Below are 18492 nucleotides of genomic sequence, written 5' to 3'. Positions count from 1 at the left end.
ATTTTTAGCAATTTTTTCAAGTAATCTCTTTTCTTAACAGATTTAGTGCTTCTGATCTTTTTATTTATTCCCTGTTTAAAATTACTGTCTCAGCACAGAGACTGAGGCTGAGACATTTTTCTTAAATTGCTGCAGTCTCCTATGCATGTTTCTCTCGTGTGTGTATATAATACTCAGAGGTTTTTTAGCTCAGCATAAATGCATTGAAGCTCACAGCATGCCATGGGAAACTTGGTTGAGTTTAGATCACAAGTCTTGGTAACTGATGTGTGACCTGCATTCTGAGTTCTCATGGCCATTTTCTCCTGCCTGTTTTTAAGATATGAAACTAATTATAGCACATACAAGTCACTTAAATTTTTCTGCCACGAGAAAGATCTTAACTTCATTGAGATTTCTCCTCCTCCACATTCAAACAGGAGTACATCTACATCTTTTCCCATAGCAATGGCTTTTTTTGGGAAAATTATGAGATTGTCAAGTTTGCTGTCTTGGAGAACGATTTAGGGATTTTTCTGTCTGTCTGATGTTGTGTGTTTGCTTTTCAAAGTTACAGTTACAAAATCCTGTGCCAGTTTCTCCCTCTCTCAAAGCCCCACCCTGCAATGAATCAGAAGTGCACCCTGTCTTTTTTTGGTCACAGGTCTTGGTACAGTCATCTGCCTCTATTGTTGCTTATGATTAGACTTGTTGTGCTGTGCCACACATGGAGTGGTGCCCTCAGTCTTATTTGGAAATGTAAATTGGTGACTGGAGCAAGTGCCCCATTACTGAGGGCAGTGCCTCCCCATGAGCATATTTGGCCTGTGCTTCATCGCCCATGCTGGTCACTGCTTAGGTGTTGATTTACAAGAGCCATAAATATGCTGAGACTTGCCAGCTTAGAAAGGTCATCCTTCCCTTTGAGTTCTGACATGAGGGTTCAAAGTGCTGACCAGGGCCACCACCATGGTGGTAAAGGGTGGCTTTCCACAGCTGTCCCTTTCAGAATTTGTGTCCTTTTGCAAGGAGGGCAATGAGAATCTCTTTCCCCACACATGAGGGGAGAGAGGGTAGCAGTGTAGGAGAATGTCCTTTGCTAAGGTTATTCATTGTGTTCATCCTCCCAAAGTGTGCAGTGATAGTATTGATTGCTAATAGTGATAGTGTGCCTGAAACAGTGAACAGACATGTTGCATACCCAGAACTTTAAAAATATCTAAATATGAGTCTATTTGTCTATGTCATTCCACCAGTGTCAGTGGAGTTGCATGAGAAATGTTTGTCATCTAGATTTCACATCTCCTTGCTAATGACAGTAGGAGGAATAATTTTGAATTGCACCACTGGTCTAGAGAGAAATTCTCAGTTGCATTAACACTGAGTCCTCTTTCTATTTGTATTTATTCTTGGAATTTTATATTGAAAAAATATAACGTGATCTTGTTTGACAGTTTTGGGATCTTAACCCTAAATTCTATTTATTTGCTCTAAGATAAAGTATTTTTATCTTTCATCATGCACAAAGGCTGTTGTAAGCATCTTTGAATCCTTGAATTGTGACAAAGATTTGATTTCACAACATCTGTTGAAAGTTATGTAGTGCAACAGTACATAGTTTTCCACATAGGAGCATGAGGTAATTAATCTGTGTACATCACTTCCTCGAGTCTGTCTTCGTGCCTCAGTGGTGTTATTAGTGGGACCGTCCCATTGGAGTGTAATGTGGAGGAAGAATGCTAATGTTGTGCTTGTGGTGGGTCTTTCTTATTCACCTACAGAACACAAGATACCCATGAAAAAGGTCAAATGTACACAGATCTGGCATCCATTTCACAACTTGCAAGACATAGTCTCCAGCATATGTAATACATATAACTCGTTGCCAGAAAGCTAAAAGGAAATGATTGCATTTGAGTACAATGCAATCTACAACAATAGTTCAGTGTGCATGAAATTAAAAACCGCTGGTAACACGTGTAGAATAAATAAGTTGACAGTGTTTATTTTTACTGCAGCTCTCTGCAGAGATAAAGTCCTGCTTCTTATAATATTTAATTGACTTCATTAAGAAAAATAGCAAATATTAATTAAACTCACTCTTCCAGAATATTGAATTTTCCAGAGCTGGACATGGAAAATATTGCTAATCCAATGTGTAAATGTGTTTGAATTGAAGTATAGCAATGTTATGTTGGCAAATAATACACTTCACCTTTTAGTTTAAATGGTTCCTTCTTTCTTTGATACCCTGTCCTGAATTTCAAACACTGTTTACTTGATCTACTGTGGGTAGCAATTACTTTCATCTGACACTTTAAAATAAACCCAAAACATTTTGCCTAGAGCTCTCAGTTTCTTCCTACTTTCTTACCAACTCAAGCCCTGAGCAGTCTTGTAATCTCATTTAATTTTGGTGCAGTTCTAATGTGATGTTTAGCCTATGTAATGACGTTGCATTAGAACATAAGAAGGTACACAAGTGAACTGTAGCCTTAATTCAGTATTGAGTGTACATCCAAGGAAGATACAGAGAAGGCTGAAATAGCTAATGTGGAAATGATCAAAAAGTATTTTTTAAGTGAGGGCCTGGAAAATTATTTAATTATTTGGAAGTACAGAAAGATATGTTTGGCTTATTTGGGTGCATGTGTTTGGCTTGTTTGTTCCTTTGTTTTTTAATATTTATTTTTGTTGGAGGTGTTATGAACAAGAATTTGTGAGAGTTAAATGTAGGAAGGCTCAGGTAAAAATGTGTCTAGGTACAGCAGGCTGAGTGACAAGCAGTTACCCCAGTTTTAAGAATGGAGGTATTAGAGAATTGTAAGGATGAAGCCAAAAGGCTGAGGGATAAAAGACTGATTCCCTTCTGTTTTCATGAAGTTGGGAATGACAGGTTCTCATGAACCTGTCATGACGTTCTCATGACAGGTTGCTCATATGGTGAGATTTGGTGTTTTGGTGATGGCTGGAGTACACTTGAGTCATCACCATAGAGATGATGCCTGACTTTGAGTTTCTGTGAGGAGAAGCACAGAGAGTGAATGGATGACGAAAAGACATTAAAAATAAGACCTATGGAGTGCTATGAAGAGAGCAGAGGTAGACAATTATAAGTTTCCAACTCAGGCTGGAACCACCCTGGGGTTTCCAACCCTGTGGAGCACTCAGAGAAATGAGCCCAAGCTGGAGTCGCTGATACGGTGTGGGTAAGATGGCAAGGAAGTGCTGAATGCTCATTTGTGCCCAAGGCAGCCAAATTATCAGAGAAAGTGAAGACAGATTAAGTTCAGAGCTTTGCCAGAAGAAGAGATGTTACTGAGCTTTTACTGAGAGCAGTTTTGGTTGAACATGGAAGCCAGACCAGAACAATGCCTACAATGAGGGAGCAGGTCTTTTGGTGAAGATGCCTGCGTTTTCATCAGGAGCCCAGGCAGCCAACACAGTTACCTTGGGAATCTTCAGTAGTCATCTGGACAAGGATCTGAGCAACCTGCTTTGACTGTGAAGTTAGCCCTGCACTCAGCAGGTTGGGCTGGAGACCTCCAGAGACCACTTGCAACCTGCATCACTCCATTTTTTCTATTAACTGACTGACATTGAGGGTGGCAGCAGATGGAGCAAAAAACGGTGTTTTGTAATGGTTTGTTAGATGAGAAAAGCTACATATGTGAGACTTCTGCAGATTGGGTTTCATGGAAAAGGACCCTCATATTAGTAGATGATCCTTAATCTTAAGATCTTATTAATACCTTCTATACCAAACTGCAGAGTTTTGTGCTAATGTTTGAATTCTGTGAGCAAATTTATCATAACTACCTTCAAAAATGTATTTACATTACTTATTAGCAAACTCCTTTTTTCCCCCCCTGTCCTCTTGAATAACATTGACCTCTTAACAGGTGTATTTTCATAATAAAGCTTTACCCTTTGTATAGTTGAGACTCTGTATAGAATATAGAAGGTTTGAAGGTGGAACACACCTATACATTGGGACATTTCTTCCTTTCATCCAGTTTAACTCTCAGGTACCTGTGATTGATTTATTTTCCTCATACCTTCATTTCCTTTCAGTAAATGGAAAATAGGGAATAGCTGTGCTTAGATAATATTTAAAGCTCCTTGAGATATGCAGTGGAAAAGGACTGTGGAAGTGCTAAACGTTCTACCATTTTGCTCTTTTGTTTCTTTTTTTTGTGTGGGGTGGAGTACTATGTATATGCATAAATACTTGTATGCATATGGCATGTGTTTTCAAACTGGGATCATGGATATCTGGAAAACCTTCCAGTTTCATATTTTACTCTTGTAAAATGTTTTCTAAAACAGCAGCTTTTATTATTTAACTGTGCTGCAAAAATATGGAATGTGGATAAGTGATTTTGGACAAATGCATTCATTCTCAGGGAAGATACAGTGGACTCTGAATTAGAAGCTGAAGTAAGTATTCTTTGTAGTCTTTAATACTGCTCTCCATCTTCCAACCCCATGAAATGTAAGAGCTTCTAAACAAGGCCAGTAGATTTTATGGTATGATTCTTGAGGTGCATCTAGTTGTCTTTGTATACTTGCAGCTTCTGGATTTATTATTTCTTACATTTCTCTGAACTTTGGTGCTGCTGTTTCTTTAAGTTTCAACAATACAACCAATTTTTCCCTTCTGAACTCTAGTTGACTTGGTCTGCTACACTACCATGCACAGGTTGTTTGTCTTGGTGTTCCTGTCTGGTCTGCATGCACACACAGAGAATCATTCATGTTGAAGTGCAGGAAAGACCTATCCAGTTGTCCATTGGCCTCTTTTTTCTCCACAGGACTTTTCCTCATATGCTATGAGTTTATCAGGCTTGTGGCTCATTTGTGGCTCTATGCTTTAAAAGTGTGACTGAAGATGAATCACTACAATCACAGTAGCCTAGTTTTATTCTTTGTTTGCTGGTAAATGTCTGTTGTAAGGAATGAGACTGTTCACTTTGAAGATCAGGTTTTTTCTCTGAACTACATCAAGACTATGGAGGATTAGTTTTTCACTGGCAACAAGAAAAATACTTAAATTGCCTAAAGGGTTAACATTGAATGCTAATCTGGTTCTCATAGCTAGAAAGTTTTCACTCATCCTGTCATGAGCTTAACCTCCCAAATGTGACAATGTACAATTGCTGTGGACAGTCTTGTTGCTTTACTGTAAAGTCAAATTCTTGAATCGTTAAGATGAAGAGCTTTTACTGAGTCACCAAAGACTCTTATATTTTGCACAATCCAAACATTAAATCTTTCAATGAGAGATGCCATCAATGAAGGGCATAAGGCAATACTAAGGCTGTAGAGATGAAGGGTTGTCTAGTTTATGTAAAACATTATAATCTGATAAATTCATCACTAAAATTTTCATGTTAAAATTCTTCAGTTGTTTTTCTGAGCACACAGGCAAGAGAAAGGAAGTACTTTCTTTCTGCCTTATTTGAAGATATATCCAGAACAGTTTGTAAAACTTGGATCTAACTAATGATTTCTTTAATCTTGCCATAAGAAGTAGTTTTCAGAATCTCAGCATCATTGTCTCATAGCATCTAAGTTTTTTTCCTTTTGATCACAGTCACATGTACTTTGTTTGACTTGTATACATTACATATCCTCCAAGGATATCTTTAGCATATACTGTAGTCTTGCTCTTTGATAAAAGCAAGGCACGTCTTTGGCTAAATGAAAGTCGGGGATTATGCTTTGAACCTGAAATACTGTTTGGAATGCTATATATCCATCATATAGAAGAGGATATTGCTTCTGGCTAAAAAAGAAAAATAAGTTAATTGGTGAATACTTCCTGCTTTATTTTTTTTACTTGTATTGGGAGTAAGCAAAACTTCACGTCATTGCTTTATGTGTGAAACTTTTTCTAGAGTTCTATTTGTTCTTAATCCAAATGCAAAGTTTGCATTTGAGAAAATGTAAATTGCAGTAAGAATTTTCAAGTGGAAGAAAAGTTCACTTTGCCATGTCAGGCAGGCTCATGTGTCTTAACTTGGTGAGTGGTTTTTTTGTTGTGGATTTTTTTGTTGGGCTTTTCTTTTTTTTCTTTTTTTTTTGCTGTTATGGCAGGCAACTGTGTGGAGATCTTGATGGTGACATTACTTGGCAAACAATTTGGAATCAGCTCAGTAAGTGACATCACACCCCCTTAAGGTTTTCCACATAAAATACATCCTCAAAAAAAAAAAAAAAAAAAGACTTAATCTGAAAGCTATTATTATATCCTCTAAGGGCTCTTTAAGCACCTCAGCATTCCCCCTCTTCCCACCATTTTCCAGGCAGCTTGACTAAAAGTAGCAGACAATAGTGGCAAATGCTTTACAGTCTTCTTGGGAATGGGAAAAGAGGTGGGGCAGAGGGGAAGGGATAGAGGGATATAGAGAGGGGCAGGGAAGAGAGTTTTAATCCAATGTCTGTCCTCTTTAAAAAAAATATATAATTACTCCAGTACTTAGTCTTTCCCTGCGTGCAGCTTTTCACAGTGTGAGCACATCGTCTGATGTAACATTTGCCACTCTCAGCAAGTGGAGTTGTCTGGCTCTGCCTCTGAGAGATGAATGTGTCATATTTTGAGGAGAAGACAGCAGAGATGAAAACTTCCCTTGATCTCAGGGTTTGGTTCCTGATTGATGATGATTCCCAAGAACAGTTCCTAGTATGTGCTTTTCTCTGTGTGTCTGTGCTTGCCTGCATACATTTTTTTGTACACATTTTCTTCCCCAGCCTCTGTAGCTGTGAGCTGTAAATCCGGCCGCGTGTTCGGTGTGTGCTGCCTTTGATCGATGTGCAGGAGAGAGGTGCAGCACACGGCGTGAGCGCTGCCAGAATATGTGGGACATGATGTAACACAGGCCAAGCAAAGGAAGAATTATCTGTGCATAATGTGAGTTTAGAATAGGCTTGACGTTCTCACACCCAAACATTTCCATCTGTTCCTAAACGAAAGGAAACTGAGACAATATTCTCCTATCTTCTGGGCTAGCTATACAGGGAATAGGAAATGTTCTTTGATTTTTTTCCCCCCTTAGGATGTGTTTAGTTGTACTGCAGATTCAAAGAAGGCACAGTATAAAGTGGCTTCTTTTAAAGACAGTAAATGAAATTAAATTCTTAATTCTTGTGAGAATTGGTATTGAAACTGTAACACTGTGCTTAAACAAGCTGTGGCACTTCTAGGTTAATCTTAAAAAATAAAGCTGTTTTTATGTGTTTTATGCCAACCCTGATAGGAGACCTTTGTCATTCTTACTTTCAAAGCTTTCTGGACATTATCCTTTGCCTTTGCTTTCACGCTATGTATTTCTATGTTTTGTCCAAATATCTACTTTTCCTCATGTTTTTTTCTCTGCCATGAAAGGCTGCATGTCTGATGACGTGTTCCATGCCTTACATACTGTAGAGTGTACCAAGCTTCTAAAACACACGGAAAGGTTCACCTGCTTCCTGTTGGTTACAGTGTCACACATCTGCTCCTCTCCCTGTATTCTTTGCAGTGTAACCTCCTTGGCATCATGCAACAGTGCTGAAGAATCTGCCAACTGTTTGACCTACCTTGCTGGCTGATGGAGATGTAGACATAATTGTTTGTTAGAAGTCATTAGTTACGTTTTCCCAGCTGAACTCTCAAAATACAGTTTCACAAATATGTCTGATTTTTAGTGGATGCAAAATAAAGCAGAGAGATTCTTAGATGTAATGTTAAATTGTGCATTTTCTTAATACTATGGTAAGAGATAGCCTTACCTTTCACATTCTTGTTCCAGCAAGTTTGTAAACTCATCACTTTTTTCCATGTATTTGCTGTGCTTCCTCTTCTCTTCCTCTAGTTCATGCAGTGTCTGTCTGTGTGCTTTTTCTACCATTAGTAGTTGTTCCAGCATTCTTCTGTGAACTTCTTTCTGTTTCTCTACAACTTTATCAAGCTGCAAAAAGAAGGGAAAAACTCCTGAAGTATTTTAAAACTTGTGCTTTCTTGGGCTTTCTTTACTAAAAGAATTTTGAGAGCAGCTTAAAAATATAATAATAATAATAAGCCTAGTAGCAAAGGCATCAGGTTTCAGCTTAATTCTGTCAGTCTAATCCCAAAAAATTAGAAAAAATAAGGTGCTATTTTTCAAGACCCTCAGTAACCTCCCTTTCCTCCTCCTGCCATGAGTGATCCTCAACTTTTTTTAACTAATTAACAGTTACTGTTCCCAGGGTTGTGCTTTTCTCATTGATCACTGTGGTAGAGAACCAGATGTCTTGGCAGAAGAAGCATCATCCAATGCTTCACCAGTGGATGACTCACTTTTGGTTGAGTAGAAATAGCTGCTTCACTTATAGCTGCCTAGGAAATAAGAGCATTAAATTGCTTTTGTAAGGTAGAGGTTGATCAAAAAGCAGTTTTCTGGTTTCACAATATGTGCATGGTTGTGCCAAGAGTGCAAAACAATCCTGTCTCTTGTGCTTACTCTGAGTGTAGCTCTGGGTTTCTGGAATATGTAAGTGCTGAATTTTTTAGTAGATTTTTTTTTTTTTAATGGTGGCAGTTCCTGTTATGCTCCTCAGATTGCACATGTTGTTGAGGTCTTTTTCTTTCAGATGGCGCCTTTATAGCACAGTTTGAGCATAAAATTCCCTTCCCTTCTTCAAGGATTTCTGCTTAACACCTGATCAGAGAATCATTAAGGCTGGAAAAGACCTCCAAGATAATTGATTCTAATTTTTGACCAAACACCATCATACCAACTAAACCATAGCACTAAGTGCCATGCCCAGTCATTTCTTGAACACTTTCAGGGATGGTGACTCCACCACCTCCCTGGGCAGCCCATTCCAATGCCTGACCACCCTTATAATAAAAATTTTTCAATTTTTCTAAATATTACTATATAGTGATATTTTAACATAAAAAAATCTATTTTAGCTTTTGGCAATAATTTTTAATTTTTCTAAACCACAGAGGTATAGGCATTACTGTTCACTAGACTTATGCTCTTAAAATAACTCCACAAACTTAGAGAAAACTGTGATTCTGAAGATTGTTACAATTTTGAGTTCAGTATGTGACTGACTTGTGCAAGTGTGCGTATGAAACCATGAGTGGATTTCCTCCTTGGGCATTACCGATCTAGCTGAAGTTTCAGAGGAGATCGCTGGAGGCCATCAAAAGACCTGGGAAGAGTCTGTATTTGTGAACCAGCTTTGCTCCCTGCTTGTTCCCCTTCAGAGACTGCCTCCCTCATCATGTCAACATAGGAATCCATGTGTCCTTTTTGGAAAAGAGAAATTTTGAGCTCACAGCCCAGTGCCTCCTTCTAACCACAGTCTATTCTAGTAGGTCAGTCTGATTGTGGTGTTTCACTCTATTAATAGGAAAGAATTCACAAATGGGCAGTGTGGGAAGCAAAGCTGGTTCTAGTTCTCTGATGTTTCCCCCACAAGGAATTCTATGTGCCACAAGAAACAGTGGGGTTTCAGATTCTTAGGGCCGCTGCTTGTTTTGGACAATTTAATTCCAGGGAGTATGATTAATTATCTTTTCCTCATGTTTATTCATAGTTTGGCCAATAGAAATGATGACAGAGAGACCTGGAATGCCTAAATATGACTTTCTTGAATGAGTGAGGATATCATCAATTTCTGCTTCGGTTTCCAAGTTTACCCCTGCTCGTCTCAGCTTCTTTTAAATCTAGATATATTCTCTTATATTCCTCCTAAATAATTGTTAACCTTTTGTTGACACTGCTGTGAATGAAGAAAAAAGAGCTATTGACAAGGCTTTGAAGATGGTTTGAGTCCAAAATACTCCAACAGAAATGTGAACCATTTTTTAAAACTTTCTGCACTTTCTACTTATGGCATTAGAGAGTCTTTTCTGTTGTAACATAGCTGAGCTTGCTTCATGCATGATCAAGAAATGCGAAGAAATCTGTGATTATTTGTTCTGCTGCTATTTTGTTGTGCTCTTACAGCAGATCATTCTGGTTTTTATATCTTGTTCACTGGTCATTTGTATGCTTTACCCTAGCAAAGTGACTTCTTTCTGGAATCGTGATCCTGAAGCAGGACCTCCCCTAGAAAAACATTTCTTATATAAACTTTTGCATATGCAATGTCTCTTAGTAAGCAAGAATCACCTTATACAGGAATCTTTCAGCTGTGCTTTCTGTATCTTCTAAAGCAGTTGAAAACTGGTTTACCTTAAAAGGTCAGGTTGAGGAAAACTGTCCATTTTAATTTCTTCGCACTCTCCCTTATTTTACCAGAAGTGGAAATTTTAAAAATTGAAATCTTTTGTTTAGCTTCTAACTTACCAGACAGATGTTTTATCAACCTTCCCCCCACCCCACCATCCAAGATTTCAGAAGGGTTTTTGGAACAGGTTTTACAGATGCATGAAATGCTGTCACCTAATTTTCTAATCCTTGTATTTTTAAAGATGATGCTGTCAGGTAAATATGCAATGTTGTCAGAAAGCAGTCTGGCTCCTGATTTTTGCCAAAGTTCTGATGCAGTGCTGCTTGCTACTATGGCTCTGTTTTGCTTAAATTGATATGAACTGGGCATCAGCTTTGCAGGAGTGCCTGCTGGTCTCAGCCCTCAGTGTGAGGTCAGGCAGGCTCCATGGATGGGGTTAAGAAAGTAAAGACATGTATGTGGATTGGAACACCACTTTGGAAAAGTATATGTTAAAATCTGAGGAGATATGTAAATTGCTGTCATAAGAAAGCACTGACATTTCTGGCTACAAGCTGATCATAAATGAGATGATCCTGGTTCCAGACATGTAAATGCTTGATTGAGATGAGGGTTAGTCATCAGCCAAGCAACATAACCAAGTATAAAATAGTCCTGCTTCTTACACTGTTTGGTAAAGGATGTGGGACCTACCAGGAGGGTTTTACATGTTCTGTATATTTTGTTTGCTTTAGATTACTTGTTGAATGGCTACAAGAGGTTAATTCAAGCAGTAATCTAAGCAGCATGTATACAAAAATAAAAGTTATTAATTCCAGGGTGCTGTTTTGCAGCTCTCCGTACTTTACACTTCACAGGAGCACATTTGTCACTGTTGAGATTACAACAGTTTGGATTACAAGCTGGTGTTCAGGACGGGTGGGGTGTGTATTCAGGGCAGGGAGTTGGAACAAAGAGTTTTAAATGGGAAAAAGAAGAGTAGTGTCTTGGGGAGACCTACTCACATCAAAGAGTAAGAGAAAAGTATAAGCTGCTGTATTAAAGCAGTTTGCATGTTGCAGTTTTCTCCTGTTGCTGGGAGGAGAAAATGCATTTCTGTTTCTTTTAAGCATGCTGTCAAATCATTTCTACTGTGAGCATTTGGCTATTGTGTCTGGGAACAAGCTGGAGATTGTGAGCTCGGGAGGGAAGGGAAGAAATGCTAGGACTGTCTCCTGGTACAGGTGGGTCTTAAAGGAGGGAATTGGAGAGACAGCAATCCTATATCGCAATTAATGCACACACTTGAGATCTGCGTGTGAGATATGTAACAGGAACGGGCATTTGGCCTTGTGTCACCTGTGTGTCCCTGTGCAGCACACCTTTCCCTCCCTGCCTGACCACACAGAGCAGAGCCTGGGACTGGGTTGCTGCACTTCCATGTGGTTTGTTGAGAAAATGATGTGGCCCTCTGCAAGATAAGGGCACCTCCCTTGGGAGCAAATTTGACTCTTGCATTTTCCCTGTGAGATCTTGTGGCTGACTCCCACGTCTCCATTAGAGAAGAGAGAGAAGTCATGTGAACCCCTGCTGGTGTGAGATCCTCACACAGAAGTGTCTCCAAAAGCCCTGGGTTCCTCAGATTGCTCTGGCCAAATCTAGATCTGCCCATGCAGAAATATCCATTTATATGCATGCACACAAGTTTACTCAGCCTACACAGTTCCTAGCTAAAAACCACAGAGGACTAATAAGAAGCAGTATAAATGTCTTCTGGTGAAAATTAAAGTGATAAAATCTTAATTAAGTGATTTGTTGTTTTGTTCTTGCTAACCATATGGACTTTTTGCTAGAATTAATACTTGAACATGCTGTACAATACAATGGAAAATCAGAGGCATAGCCTTACGTAACTGTGAATAGTTGAGCAAGCATGAATAGTTTAACTACATTTTGTCACTAACTCTTGACTGAAGTCAAACTAGGATGGTGTATCTCATACCCATTACATCAGAACTGAACTGTTCATCTTTCTCTTTTTAGATTGTTTTGTGTTTGGTGGTGTGCCAGAACAAAATCCAGGGTAGTTACATTTTTTATCCTAAGTTCAGTGTAATATTATTCCTGTTAATATCTTCACAGTCATTGTTTATAAATGTATGATCCTGAGTTTAGGATTACAAGAGATTTTGGGAGCACTTTTTCCCTTGCCTTTTTCAACCCTAGCTGAGCCAAATTTCCATGCAGATACATTGGTGGTCTTCTCCTGAAAGCCACCTTGTCAGCACTGCTGTTTGAGTCTCTTCCTGTGACTGATTTATTGGTGCCCTACAGCTGTGGAGGGCGAGTTTCCTTGGAAAGCTTTGACCAACACTTACCAGGTGTTGTGAGGACACAATCGGATAGACTTTGTTAAAATACTGATGAGGGTGCATCTTTCCCCAAGGTGATTGGTAATGAGGTTTCAAAAATTGATTCAATTTTTAATTATCCTTGATGGATGTAAAATACAGGCTTTCCTCTCATTTCACTTCTTTTAGAGGAGTTCTCAAAATGGTAGGAGGTTTGTTCTATTTCAAACAGTGAGGCACATGATTTTTTTTGTCTCTGACTATATTACTGACCAGAATCTGCTTTCTGATACCATAAAGAGAAGCGAAAAAGACACCACAAACTGTGCAGTGTCTTTATCTTTATCTCTCTTTTCCTACATCACCATCTCTGATTTTTTTGATTCCTTTAAAAAACATTGTTTATTTTTGAATCAGGGAAAATTATTCTTAAATTGTTGTTCTGCATTTACTAGAATGTTGAATACCCTTCATTGTCTATTTAAGAAAAGTGGAGATTGATCTGAAGACAGATTTTTTTCACAAAAACTGACTACTTCTAAATTTATAAACCACGCAGAAATGGAAAACCTTTTCAGCCTTTGAGTCAGAAACAAAACCAAAATAAAAGTCTAATTTCTTTTATGGCCCACAAATGTGAGTGCTAACAGTAATTTTATCTGACATTTTTGTCGGTTGCAGAAAGAAATAGCTGTAGAGCAAGTTTGATTGAAAAACCTGTTTAAAAAAAATTACTGTCTCCTCATGGCCAAAGAAGAAATGGTTTTAGTCTGTCACACTTCTCATAGGTTTAGCAGAGGAAGATGTATCAATGCTGCTTTCTACATTTCTTCACCTATGAATCTTGTTCCCAGTGAGTAAAATTGTCCAGTCACCAAATTTTCCCACTACATTCTTAATCAAATCTGCCAAGAAACTTTATGTTTAGAATAGATAAGAGAATTGTGAGAGAATGTTAAAGGACTGGAAATCTTACAGTTGCCTTGTGAAATTGATTGTAATTTCACTTGAGTTTTAGGAAGATTCTCTGTGTTTAGAGCTACCAGGCAAAACTCTTAAAGGTATGTTGTCCTAATAGCAAAGGGGAGAATTTAAATGGTCTGTTCCTGGGCTTTGTGGCTGGTTCCACCTCTCCTTTGGTCTTTACATGTGTTTTTAAAAGACAAAAAAAAAAAAACCAAACCCAAAAACCCAGAAAAACAACAAAATGGATCTCTGACATAATTCAGGGCGATTTTGAAACTGAAATTGTGGAATGCCTGCCTATTACAGCATTCTTGGGTTTACCAAGACCAAGAAGTGGCAGTGGTCCTTCTACCCTTTCAGTGGCTCTCAGGTGTTTACCTTTGCCTTTTTAAATTGCCAAATCCGCTGGTGTTAGAAATTATTTCTCTGCCATTAAATGTAAGAAGGAAAGAGTGTATAAACTTACGTAAACTAACAGACTGAGCTTATGTTTTCAAGCTGTTTTGGACTTCTCCTCAAATAATTTCCATTTGTGCTCAAAGTTTCTGTCACATAATAGCACGATGTTCTAAAATAAATTAAGCTTCACAGGTGAACTTTATCTGTTTCAGATTATAACCAGAGATTTTAACCTTTGAGCTTCTGAAATGAGAGTTGACCTTTTGCCTGTCATAATTTTGTCTGGAATGATCTCTGTGTCCTTAGGTACATTTCTGTTGAAAAATCTTGGAAAGCACTTGATAGAAGACTTTTATTTATAATTTCTGCTTTTATATTTTGATGTTTATCTATATTGAGCAGTATGTTAAAAAATGTTTATCTGAATTGGAGACAGCTACCTGGGATAAAAAAACACAATCTGACGTGAAGGTGTTTTAATATCCAGTGATTTGCATTGCGGGGCAGAAATGAATCAGATAACATTGTTCAGAAAGTATGGCAGCTGCTGCTGCAGTGTAATTAAACTAAAGGTTACTTAAGCATAACATGAGAATATTAGATTTCTGCCTGTATGAAGTTTCTAATGGCAGCTCATTATAGTAACTCTTCAGACCAAGCAGGTATCCCCATGACTGCTCCCGAATTAATGGGAGCAGGGATATGCAGAGGTGCACAGCTGTGTCATTGCTACTCTGCAGCCACTGGTAAGATGGGCCTCCATGAGACAAGTGGGAGCTGGCGAGGCTTCTGCTTGTATGGACTGGGAATGTGGATAACAGAAGGGAAAAGAAAAGAAAAATAAGATGGTTTGAATTAGACAAAATCATGTCTGTCGATGTATAAAGTCCCAGTCTGCAGTATAAGTGGTGAGGATCACTAGATTCAGGTCCCAGCTGGACCCTGGACTTTGTTCTGCTCTCACTTACACTCATGTTCCTTTCCAGATTTAGAGCTCATTTCCCTCCTTCCCTAGCAGTGGGTGAGATTTTCTGTTGAATTTGGTGGGAACTATGGTTAAATATCAGTTACTCATTCTTACCTCTCCCATAGGCTTTTCATAGACATCTTCTTGCCATTGCTCAGCCTTTGTTTGAATAGCGTCTCGCTGGAGTGCCTCTAACACCTTCTTAGGAGTAACAAAGCCATATTGTGCTTCAAGCAAAGCTAAGTCAATTTTTTCAGCCTTAAGTACTCCTATAACTTCATCTTGAGCCTGCAGAAACACAAATTAAGGCTTTATCTTGTTAAACTGTATTTATGTATTTACAGGTTAGCTCTCTGCTTTTGATTTTAAGAAAACTGAAAAGCTTCTAAAATAACACTGTGTATGTAAAGTGCTACAAAACAGTCAGAAATGTGAAGACAGTTGAAAAGCATGAGGGAAGTGTTGGTCTTTGTATTTTAAGTTCAACATAAACTCCAAAGATCTTCAGACCCTTCATCAAAGCTTAAGTACTTCTTTAATGATTAGAGTGTTTTGCTGTTTCTGGACTAATGTGCAGCATTCACAAGAAAAAGTTTCAGGGCAAAGTGTGTCTTGTGGTATTAGAAATTGACTTGTTAGTGCAGGATGGTGGGATGTTTCTTGAAACCTGAAAGTGTTGTACATTCTGTATGTTTTGGGTGGAGATGACTCCTGTAGTTTAAACACACTACAGATGTGTTCCTCTTGGGGGTTCCCCTCAACTCTGCATCCTCTGGTGGTGGAGATTGGCCCCCTGCCTCCCTTTATTGCAGTGATACAAGCTACATGAACTGTCTCAAACATCTGTGCTCTGCAATCATCTCAAGTTAAAAACAAGTATGTGCTAATCCTAGAAGGATAGACCAGGAAGGAAGGAAATCAGAGACAAGGATATACCAGGCTTCTAGTCTGACTCCTTTTGGCTGGAAGACTTCTGTATCCCCATTTATGACTGTTGAAACAAACGTTAAAATATAAAATAGTCTATTTCTAATCCTTCGCAAAACACAGAAGAGTGGTCTTTGTACACCTTGAATGTTCTGGAACTTGGAAAGGAATGACATCTAAATTAGAAATTTAGTTATGATTGGAATGACAGCTGATCTTCAGTAATTTGACTTGGCAGTGCTGGAGGTGGAAAATAAGGGATAAAAGATGATTTCCTATATTTTTCATTCATAGTGCTGCTTCCTTTTAAATTTCAGATGTGATTTTAAAATGTTCATTTCAGGTTCATTGTTTTCCAGTTTCTCAATTCCTTATTCCAGCTTTAAAGCTTAATAATTGAAGAGTGTGTGTATATATATTTACATTTATATTTTTGCATTTATATGATGCACATGTAATGAAGAGTGTGTGTATAATATAAATAAATATACAAAAAGGTGTGACATCTGAACTTTAACCTAAATTAAGAAAGGCCAAGTGGGCAGGAGAGAAATGTTTTGCAAATATGGAAATTGTTCTGTTTGGATAATGAAACACTCTGTAGAAGTTTGCCTTGAATCTACCCTCAAATATTGGTGCAGCTATTAAATATTCATATCACATGTGAGTTCTGTTCAGCATGTCTGTATTATTGTATAAACATACACACACACTTTAAGACTAGAACTACCCAGGTACTGTCTAGGTAATAAACTCTGACACCATGTGCTACACCTATTTAGGCCACTTTGGCCAGGTTGTTTTTTTCTGTGCCTGTGAGTAGTTTTAAAGTTATTGCTTCTGTGTAATAAGTCTGCCACAGAAATATTTTCCCTGCTCACTGGAAATCTGGTTCCAACTTCCTAAAATGATGTTTGACCAGGTTAAGCACCATTTACCACTTGACAGATGGTTCCTTTTCTAGGTAGAAAAATGCTCACTCTTAAAATCCAGTAACTTGGGGGCTAAGTGTCATGTAACACATTTGCTTTGTACTATGGGAAATAAAATGGCTATTTTGATTTTTCTAGCCCAGAGTGTTGGAATACTGTTAAATGAGTTTCTTCTTGTGAAGTGGCACATACTGTTTCATAGGGAGTAAAACTCATGGCTTCACAGGATGGGAGGATAAGACATAATTAAGTAAAATATCTTAAAGGTCTGTAATATGTTCTCCATCTCAGCTGTACATGGCAGATACTTTGATTTGAAGATACTTAGAATGGGGCAGCACAACTAGAAAGTTTTATGAGTTGTCTGCTTTAAGAGTTACTTGTGGTATAAAGATCATGTTTCCTGTCGATAGCTATAATAGCTATAATTTTGGGGTGTTTTTGTATGATACAAGACAAATATGTTCATATTTGTCCTGCATCAGACTGTGTAAGGTGCTTTCTTAAAAAAAAAGCAGCATATGTATGTAGTGGAGGAGATAATGGGGTTGGAGGGTGGAGTGTCTTTTAATTTAGAATATAAATCAGGACAATACATTACCTGTAATTCACCCTCAAGGACGCTCAGAAGAAATAGCAAGTCATCACGAGAGAGATCCTCTCTTTTCTTGACAGAACTTTTTTGTTTTTTCTCTGCCTTTGGACTTCTCAGGATGGTGCTGGCTTGGGCTACATCGTCCTTCTCTTTCTGCTGTGTTTGTGTGCTTCCTTTCCCACTGTAACCAACCTCTTCTCTGTGGTGGTCTTTCACCCTTGGCTGGCTCAGCTTTGGTCTGGTTGGGCTTTCGGTGCTGTTAGTTCTGGAATGCATGGTTTATATCTCTGAAGCTGAAGGAAACTGGGGAAAAAAGTAATTGTTTTAGCTAACAGAGACTGTAAAACTATTGCTATAATTGATGGTGGGTGTTATTCCCTCTAGAATGGTAATTCTCCTTCTGCACAAGGCTGTTTGTCATTTGACAAAAGCTGACAACCTTATGCAAACCAACAGGACTGGGCTGTGATCCTTAGTGGATGTCTGTAGTGAAGTGAGTGTTTACTGGTCTTATGCCATTGTAACAATTCCCTCCCTGATACTTCAAAAGCATCATCTTTAGCAGCAGCACTGGGTGCATCACTGCAAACCACGTTTCCTATTTTGTGACAAGGCCTAGCTCACCTTTCGGGTAGATACTTATTATGATGAGGCAGATTTAGGTTCAGAAACTATTCACTAGGAAGATCTATCTGTTGCACTTTGATAGTGTTCTGTTTTCCTTTGTCTACCCAAGGGAGAGCACAAAAGTAGTCGTCCACTACTGCAAGCTACGGAGGCTGCATTATCCATGTTTGGCAAAATGCAGGGACTAACAAACACATCCAGACTGCAAGAAGTGAGCAGCACTGTAAATGCTCCCTCCCCAGCACCACCACCACCAAAACCAAACTACCTTGCAGATTATGACTTGTCCACCCTTAAAATCATGCAGTATAAAACCTTGCTACTTCTTTAGTGCTTGAGTCCAGCACTCTAGAGGTATTAGTACCTGGTGGAAGGGAGACTTATCCTAACTAGGCCCCTTTGAAGTGCCACTGTTAAGGAAACATACTCTAATGCCATTGCAGATAAATGACTAACACTGTGTAAATATTGATTAACCTCAGGAACTCGTGTTTTGGTTATCACCACTCAGATTAAGGAATGAATGGATTATAGTCCACGTCTGCTGGAAAACTGTGG

The 18492-nt window shown here is 38.5% G+C and overlaps 2 protein-coding genes across 5 annotated transcripts in view; one reads left to right on the top strand and one right to left on the bottom strand.

Annotated features, from left to right (window-relative positions):
• CMSS1 (cms1 ribosomal small subunit homolog) overlaps positions 1 to 18492 on the top strand; it is a 225793-nt gene that overhangs the window by 65156 nt on the left and 142145 nt on the right. The gene's annotated exons all lie outside the window — the stretch shown is intronic.
• FILIP1L (filamin A interacting protein 1 like) overlaps positions 1 to 18492 on the bottom strand; it is a 192160-nt gene that overhangs the window by 63532 nt on the left and 110136 nt on the right. For both annotated transcript variants that reach the window (XM_039732817.1, XM_039732819.1), the window contains 3 exons: positions 17314 to 17610; positions 14968 to 15141; positions 7753 to 7931 (listed from right to left, as the gene is read on the bottom strand). In XM_039732817.1, the coding sequence (XP_039588751.1) occupies positions 7753 to 7931; positions 14968 to 15141; positions 17314 to 17583 (623 nt within the window). In that variant the 5' untranslated portion in view covers positions 17584 to 17610. The remainder of the gene's footprint in view (positions 1 to 7752; positions 7932 to 14967; positions 15142 to 17313; positions 17611 to 18492) is intronic.

Source organism: Passer montanus, unplaced genomic scaffold, assembly GCF_014805655.1.
Source record: "Passer montanus isolate IOZ18808 unplaced genomic scaffold, ASM1480565v1 scaffold80, whole genome shotgun sequence".
Taxonomy (NCBI): Eukaryota; Metazoa; Chordata; class Aves; order Passeriformes; family Passeridae; genus Passer; species Passer montanus.
This window is presented reverse-complemented; position numbering and strand designations above follow the sequence as displayed.